Here is an 8,428-nt window from a genome sequence, read left to right as displayed (position 1 = left end):
ATGTTTATTTGCACATATGTACATCTGTTTATACTATTAATGTTCAATAAAATAAAATAAAATAAGAAGTTTCCATGTGGGAGGCTTCTGTGCTGCGGACACGGTCTATTTCCCGCCTCAACAGCGGGGTCGCCGGTTGGATGAAAGAAGCCACAGGATTGGTCGAGCTTTATCCTGGTGGAATGAATAAGCCACTCGGGTATTGGTGGAACGCCGCCCATGGGTGAAGAGGCGGCACCAGGTGAAACCCATCAATGGGCGGCTTCTGCTATTGGCCAGTAGTAAAATGACGTAGGCGTCACCGGCTGGACCTCTTGGCCACCCAATGCCGTGACACGATTGAGTGAAGAGGCGCGGCTTACCGGCAATTTTATCAGCCGGCGTTTTCCTGACCGGCATTTCACCGCTCCTCAGAGAGACGCTCACAACGCGGTGTGTGTATTTATTTATTTATTGTAGTTTATTCTAATTATCTTCCGGGCATGCTCGGCCTGTGCCTTTACGTGCCGGTGTCCAACTCGGACCCGGTGGAAGTGGAGTACTTTGAGTCCAACGGCCTACCCTCGGAGCTCAACTCGCTCTTCAACAAGCTGAGCGTCTTCCTTCCGTCCCAGGAGTTTTCAACGTACCAGCGGTGGCGAGAGGTAGGAGAAACATCTCTCAAGAGTTTACGGGTTAACTTCACCCCTCTCTTAATGCTCTTCGCGCGTGGATCCGTTACCTACTTTCACAAATCCACTTAGTTCGCCGGGTTGAAATCCCCTCCTTCCGGGTGCCGGCCGGCTTAGCGTGTCGTAGTAAGAAGCCTTACGGCGAGGCCGCGCCATTTTGCCGGTAGCTTCAGACGCGGTCACGAGAACATTCCTATCATTTTTTTAAATTTTATTTTATTTATTTTTTATTTTAAAAGTTTTGTTTTGCCTAGAACAAAAGCAATTTAAAGGAATAGCGCGGGGAAAAATTGAAAGATTTTTTTAAGAAATAGTTAGATTTGTACTGCTGGCACAACGTGAGCGGTGCAGGCGGGCTGAGCGCGGAGTGATTCCACTCCAAAAAAAGGAGTCTGGCGGCAGTGCAGTGCACATCCGCCGCCGGGGTCAGGGGTTATTTTTTCGCAAACTGTCGGAAAAAAGTTGACTGGTGCATCTGCGAATCACAAGGTAGTCCATACAGCGGCACAGAGAAATCGGTCGCCTTTGAAACAATGAGGAAAAACCTACATTTAAAACTTTGTGCCGGCCTTAGACGCCATTTAACCTAAAATAAATTGTCCCTCCTCATGAACAATAGGGATCTTATTTCTGTTTATTAGTGCATGGACAATTCAGTTGTCGCTTCTGACTATAATTGGTCACATTTGCAGCAAATCTGGATTTCCCCATTTTAATATCCTTTAAATGCATTAAATAGTTACAAAAAGCCACAGCTGCAGCTACATATGCTCTTTTTTAAAGTCTTTAGTGCCATTTTGGTGCCAGTTAACAGTCTGACAGGTGGTTTTCTCACAGGGGTATTTGACTTTTACAGAAATGGCATCCGTCCCATGACAACCCCCCCCCTCCAAAACTCACACGCCCTGAGGAGCCTCCTTTATGAATATGTGCGGACCTGTTGGCAGGGACAAAATGCTCGATTGGTCTTTTATTACTGCATGACAGTCGTATATCAGATAAATGTGCCTGCAATGGAGTGAGGTGTTCGGATGGTGCTTACCAACGTGGTGCAAGGTGTCTGCCCCCCCTCCCCAGCACAGACCACATTAATGTCTTTGGCGGGTCAGATGAGCGTCTGGAGGGAAAAGATAGATCAGGTTGTCTTGGAGAAACTAACGTCACAGGAGAGTCCGATGACCTTGCAAATAGGTCACGAGTTTCTTTTGGGCCATGAAACACAAGCTGCAGCACCTTGCAGAAAATCCAGGGCTGCAGCTTGGTGTTCTTAGCATCGGCTGAGAAATTAATAGCAAATTTTGTCATTATGTGTCAGTTAGGTCTTCTTTGTGTCATTCATTGAAACTCTTAAAATCTCCCATATTTGCAGAAATCTTCAAAAAGGGAGGAGAATGATGCAGATGGGCAGCTGGACTTTGAGGAGTTTGTGCACTATCTCCAGGACTATGAGAAGGACCTCAAGCTCGTGGTCAAGAGCCTGGACAGGAAGAATGCAGGTATGCTGGAGCCACCTTTTATTTCAATCAGTTTTATCTTCCAATTTTTTCCTGAATATTTTTCCTTTCTTGTGTTTTGTGAAGGTCGTGTCGATCCCAAGGAGTTCATACAGTCTCTACAGGACCTCGGCGTGCACATTTCCCAACAACATGCAGAGAAAGCCCTCAAGAGGTAATTATGTTACTGGATTCTTATGTTAGATCTCTAATTATCAACAAATTATCAATTTGTTGGAAGCCAGTATTAATATTTATCTTATTTGTTTTAAGCATGGACAAGAACGGAATGATAACAATCAGCAGTAAAGAATGGAGCAACTACCCCATGGCGGAGAAGACCGAGAACATTCCTGAGATCATTCTCTACTGGAAACACTCAACGGTTTGTTCTGCCGTCTTGATTTTTAAGACAATACACCGCAACCGTAGAGACTTTACACAAATAGCCAGCAGGGTCAGTGTCTCCTCACAAGCCCATAAAAGATCCCATTGCCAGACCTCTGTTTCAAGTGCTTATCTGATGTACTTTTAGGCCTAGTTCTATTTCTAGTGGGTGCGTCTGATTGCAGTCAAAGTACACGCAGCGTTGGACCTCCACCCTGGCTCCGAAAGGAAGTTAAAGGAACACATGATATAACAAGATTGTGGGCATATTTTCGGCCCCTTTCTGCCATCTAATTACCCCCACCCCTCAATCACAATGTCACACCTTCTTTTGGTCCCAAATAAATGGGTCAATTGAGGAGCAAATCCCCTGAAAGGCTCCTAGGCACACAGCCGTGCGTCAGCAATTAATCTCCATTAGCCTCCGGCGCTAAAGGTTCCCGTTCCAGCAGGATTATGTAGAAAGGTTATGACTGGTTGCTGGAGCTGTTATGTAAAAGGACAGAAGTCGTACATTGTGGCTTCCCAAGGGGGGGCCTTGTGATCCTGGATGTTGTGCCAGTCATTCCGACAGGGCTTCCAGAGAAGCCCTGTCGGGACACAGACTGACTTAACCAGGCCAAGAATAGAGCAGAACTTTAGCAAGTACATTTTGGACGGTTTAATGATGAAATTTGAGCCGTTTCATTGTTTGGCAGCAGAATTAGATGTTTTAACACCTCAGGTAAAAGGATGAGTATCGTTGAGGAGTGACACGGTGTCCCACCACCAGCCCCTAGTACGCGGTAATTAGGTCACACCTATACAGCCCGTTTAGTTTGGTGATAGTCTTGAGTGACAGGCAGGATCTGCCGTTCAGTTCATAGCATAGCAGCACATCAAAAATCAATCTGTCAAGTCTGAGTGCGACCTGCAGGATCAGACCAGAATCATGGCCATAGTTGGCCACTTATTGGCCTTCACCTTCCCTGTTTCAATTACATTCCACTGACACGAGATATCGGCGCCAATTTTCACCCCTCTCCTGTCTGTTTGACCCAGATTTTTGATGTGGGTGAGAACCTGATGGTGCCGGACGACTTCACCATGGAGGAGAAGCTGACAGGGATGTGGTGGCGGCACCTGGTGGCAGGTGGAGGAGCCGGGGCCGTGTCCAGGACGTGCACGGCTCCTTTGGATAGAGTCAAAGTCATGATGCAGGTAGGAAAGGTTACTTATCTCAGTCTGACATTTTACAGACCATTCACCAAACACCTAATTGCTTCGATTTAAAATATCGAAAATAGCAGCTTTTGACGTGACAGTGGGGGCAAAAAAACAGTCCCAACTGTTTCTGTCTGGATTTAATCTCACAGCTTAGAGCCACTTAATGCCATGAGCTACTTCCTGTAGCCTCAATATAGTTAGAGGTTGACTGTGACCGAGGCCAGGTTAAATTTATAATTAGCAGGGTTTTTCATGTTTGTTTTGTGTGGGGAATCAAATGTTGCCTTACTTTGGCTAAACTCCCTGATAATATGAATTGTAAGGATTCAGAATTTACTATCAAAGGCCAGACTTCCATAAACCCGGAGATGAACCGGGGAAGGTTCACATCTGAAACTGGAATTTGACTCGTTAAGATATCATACCAGCAGATTAATGGTTTATCAACTGGTTTGCAATTGTTGCCTTGAGAATTTGCCCACTGTAGTCAGCTTGATGGGGTTCCAGACTGGACACTGTGGAAAGTTTTATCTAGTTGTTCAGGAGGGGGATCCCTTATCACCTGACTGCCGACCTTCAAATCTACATTCCAAATAAAAGTGAAATGCGGTTCCTTTCCTAACGGGAAAGTTAATGGAAAACTGTGCAGCGGAATTGCTTAAGTCTGTTACCCAACCGCAATAACAAGTTAATGTTTCAGAGACTTGGTGGGGGGGCAGAGTCCAGGACCTGGTTGTGTGTCAGGCCTGAGCCAGTAGCAGCCCGACACCGGGCTTCAGACCCTCAACTGCGTAATCTGGAGGCGTAATCTAGCGTCAGCATTAGGGCTGAAGGTCCATGCAACCGGGACAGATTTGTGTCAATGAACCGTAGATCTGCGTCAGCTGGCAGGTGACGAGTAAACCCCCGAGCCCACTGATCGATTGTACTGTATTCTTAATGTCAGTTCCACGATCGATCAGCATAAACACATTGGCCCACTTTCTACTCTCACCTTTCTATCAGGTGACATATGAGCAGGTTCTCTACAATTTTTTTATAAAGTGATCCCGTTTAAAATCTGCAGCTTCCTGATCGGGCAGTACTTCTGAACATAGCTTAAAAATGTGTATTTTAGAGACTTCAGAACCTCCTGCAAATGCTGTCTCTTGCATATATCCGCTTGATTCCTGGTTCCATAATTTGACCCGCCCGCTGTTTTTTTTTTTTCCAGGTTTATGGGTCTCGAGTCAATAACCTGTGCATCATGAGCGGCCTAACGCAGATGATCAAAGAGGGCGGCATGAGGTCGCTGTGGCGAGGAAACGGTGTGAACGTCATAAAGATTGCTCCGGAGTCGGCCCTCAAGTTCATGGCTTACGAGCAGGTGGATGCAAAATATACCATGTCAAATGTTATCTATGTTTGAGGAAACCTTGCACAAACCTAACTTACTGTTTATTTTTAATAAACTCCAGATAAAGCGTTTGATTGGAAGTGAGAAGGAGACACTGAGCATCCTGGAGCGGTTTGTCGCTGGCTCTCTGGCTGGTGTGATGGCCCAGAGCGCCATTTACCCCATGGAGGTAATTATTCGCTCCTGAACACATGCTCTGCATAATCCAGGGAAATCAAACCAAAACTTAGGATTTCTGGACCAATTCTTCACCCAGGTGCTGAAAACTCGCCTGGCTCTGAGGAAGACGGGCCAGTACTCAGGCATCTCAGACTGTGCCAAGCAGATCTTCAGGCGAGAGGGAATGGCAGCTTTCTACAAAGGCTACATCCCAAACATGCTGGGCATCATCCCTTACGCTGGCATTGACCTCGCCGTGTACGAGGTGAGGATATAAATCTTGGTCTTGTACGGTTTACCGTGTGTCTTGGCAGAGTGGGATAAGGAGGGACAGATGATTCATCATTGTTGCAAAATATTTAAGTCATCTGGAAAGTGTATATGACGCGGCTTTCGAGGCCGAAATCGAAGTTGACCATTTTTGTCAAATCTAATCCCATCTGACCATTGCCTTCCACCTTTTCCCAGACGTTGAAGAACACCTACCTGCAGCAATACGGCGTGAACAGCAGTGACCCTGGGGTGCTGGTCCTGCTGGCCTGTGGCACTGTGTCAAGCACCTGCGGTCAGCTGGCCAGTTACCCCCTCGCCCTGATCCGCACCCGAATGCAGGCACAAGGTGAGGCATGTCCCTGGACCTGAAGTGAAAACAGAAACCCGTCACCTCGCTGAAGAATGGTGGAGATTGCTGGTCTGAGCTTCAGATCAGATGACAGTTATTTTTAAAACACACAACACGATTGCAGGAACAGTAGTTTAATATTTGTAGGGTTAACTAGCAGACCTAATCTGAAAATGTAATTCACTGAGGTTGTACCGACCTCATTGATTCTGGAATCAAACATTAGTTGATTTGATCAGCTGACTTGACGCTTTATGCAAAATGATTTCCTCCTTGACCTAACTCACCGACTCCCTCCCCCTCTCCCAGCGGCGACAGAGGGCAGCCAGCAGCTGACGATGAGCGGGCTTTTCAGGCAGATCCTGCAGACAGATGGCCCCACAGGCCTGTATAGAGGCCTTGCACCCAACTTCCTCAAGGTCATCCCTGCGGTCAGCATCAGCTACGTGGTGTATGAGCACCTGAAGGCCCAGCTGGGGGTCACGTCACGCTGAGACCCTCTTAAGACCAGATGCTAAGGAGGAATTCCGGGGGGCCCTTCAGGGTCCCTAGCAGGGGTTCGTGCGGAGCAGCCTCATTCTGTGAATGTCAGCTGATGAAAGATGAGAAAGGAGAGCGGAGATGATGTATGGACTCTGTGAGCTCGGCGCTGCTATTTTAGATTTTAAACCACGCTTCATCAGAGAAGCGTGCCGGACTGCAACTTGAGGACCAAAGGCTTTTTACACTTTGCCACACTGTCTTTTGCACATGTTTAGATTTTTTGTCCCCCCTTACATTGAATGTTGGGCTAATTATCGGCACAGCCAGACTACCGGACCCTCATCCACACAACCACCCTCCCCCTTCAGAACTAGTGTTCGTCAGTTTAGAAGGAGTGATTGCTTTCTGAGAAGAGAGGATTTTGCACATGGAGTTTTCTCTCACCACACACTACTTTTTTTGAATGAAAGTCTGCAGAGTATTTGTATTTATTTCCGCCCCTTATTTATTCTTTTATTGTCCAAAGGAGATATTTAAGGAAAAAAAGCTGCATGTTTCCTGTCTGAAGAGCCAAATGTGCATCTGGGGAGGGGTGGGTTGACTGCGGCCTTAAAAAGCGCGGCGATCAAACTTTATCTGTTAATGTGTAAAAGTAGAGTTCCTATGGAAAGTTAATTGTTTTTTTTTTTTTTTCCTTTTTGTAAGTATAAATGTCTTAATGTTCAACTCAGGTTCAATGGTTTAATAGAGGCTTTTTTTTTTTTTTTTTTCCTCCCTGTCAGAATGAACACCTGGAGAAAGAAGGGCTTAAAATGAGCAGTCATTGCACTTTAATTGAAGCAGTAAGGGCCTCGGAATGTCATGATTGAACTAGGTATTAAAATGTAATTCTTTTGTAACGAATGTTTACTATTTTAAGGTAATTTTCATGCAAATAAATGCAAATTCTTGTCATTTAGAGTTGTCATTATTATCCTGGTCAAATTGAGGTGATAAATAAATTACTTTCAACTTTGTGCTCCTGTTTCTCAGGACACATTCATGCCAAAGTCGAGATGGATCAGTTAATATGGTGATGTGAAAAAGCAAATTCAAAAATAGTTAATTTGTAAATGCGTTCGGGCAGAATTTCAAATATGTTTAAAGTTTACATGCAAATAAGGTGCTCCATAATGAGGAAATGGCTGACAGGTTGCAAGTCATAAATACTGTATTACAGGTAAAAACTAGGTAGAGGGTTAAAGGTTCTGATTTATGGCAATTGTGATACTTCAAATCTAATGATCTCATGTCTGATTTTAGTCAAAACCTAAGGCAGATTTTGACTTGATACTTCAGAATAAATTTTCCAGTCACAAATCAACCTACTTTAAGTTGAGCTCAAAGAGAGAGCAGGTTTTAGTCCTGTTGATCATTAATTACCACAGTGACAATGATTTTGAGCTTTGGATGCACCTGATAACCTCTGAATGAGCTGAGGTGATGCAAATACACTGAATCAAAGTTTCATAGTTGTGTAAGGATAAATCGAGTTCATGCTTAAAAATTTTCCTGTAGTTAAATCACAAACCTGCTTTTCCCCAGCACTGAGGCATTCAGGTCACTGCAGAACTGCAACACAGACCAATCACTAAACCCTAAGTACATCACAAGAAAAAGAAAACAGCAATTGACAACAGTCAAGCATTTGTCTGATAAAAAAAAACAAAAAACAATCCACTTAAACTATTGAAATGTTTAACTTTGGTTACTTACCGAATTGCCCAGAGCCACAGTCACCCACATGACTCAGTAAAAATATAACATGGATGTCTCATTTCTTTATCAATAATGTTTCTCAACCTCTGCCCAAGTGAGCACTGTGTTGAAATGGGATCAAGGATGATGAATAAAAGTTTTTTTTTTTAACTGAAAAAATGATGAAATTTGGTCCTCTATCCACTATTGAAGCATTTTTCTTGAAGTTTTGGAAAGTTTCAAAAAAACTTTTCAGTCTGACTCTTAATACGGT

At 44.6% G+C, this 8,428-nt stretch overlaps 1 protein-coding gene across 1 annotated transcript; it reads left to right on the top strand.

Moving 5' to 3' along the window:
• Positions 1 to 342: 342 nt before the first annotated feature.
• On the top strand, positions 343 to 7,371 carry slc25a25a (solute carrier family 25 member 25a). Its single transcript, XM_086169457.1, has 10 exons — positions 343 to 644; positions 2,041 to 2,167; positions 2,252 to 2,339; positions 2,438 to 2,549; positions 3,593 to 3,751; positions 4,971 to 5,123; positions 5,215 to 5,322; positions 5,410 to 5,577; positions 5,781 to 5,931; positions 6,244 to 7,371. The coding sequence occupies exons 1-10, from the start codon at positions 483 to 485 to the stop codon at positions 6,426 to 6,428; spliced, it is 1,413 nt and encodes a 470-aa protein (XP_086025583.1). The 5' UTR covers positions 343 to 482; the 3' UTR covers positions 6,429 to 7,371.
• Positions 7,372 to 8,428: the final 1,057 nt, after the last annotated feature.

Source organism: Fistularia commersonii, chromosome 22, assembly GCF_037954325.1.
Source record: "Fistularia commersonii isolate RoL2024-O1a breed Wild chromosome 22, RoL_Fcom_v1.0, whole genome shotgun sequence".
NCBI classification, from domain to species: Eukaryota; Metazoa; Chordata; class Actinopteri; order Syngnathiformes; family Fistulariidae; genus Fistularia; species Fistularia commersonii.
The sequence above is the reverse complement of the archived record's forward strand: the minus strand, read 5'-3'. Positions and strand labels throughout refer to the sequence as shown.

Bases quoted from the DNA above. Each gene is read 5' to 3' on its own strand.
- slc25a25a (XM_086169457.1), top strand. From the start codon at position 483: ATGCTCGGCCTGTGCCTTTACGTGCCGGTGTCCAACTCGGACCCGGTG. The intron at 2,550-3,592 runs GTTTGTTCTGCC...TGTTTGACCCAG, and splicing joins TCTACTGGAAACACTCAACG to ATTTTTGATGTGGGTGAGAA. The intron at 5,932-6,243 runs GTGAGGCATGTC...CCCCTCTCCCAG, and splicing joins CACCCGAATGCAGGCACAAG to CGGCGACAGAGGGCAGCCAG.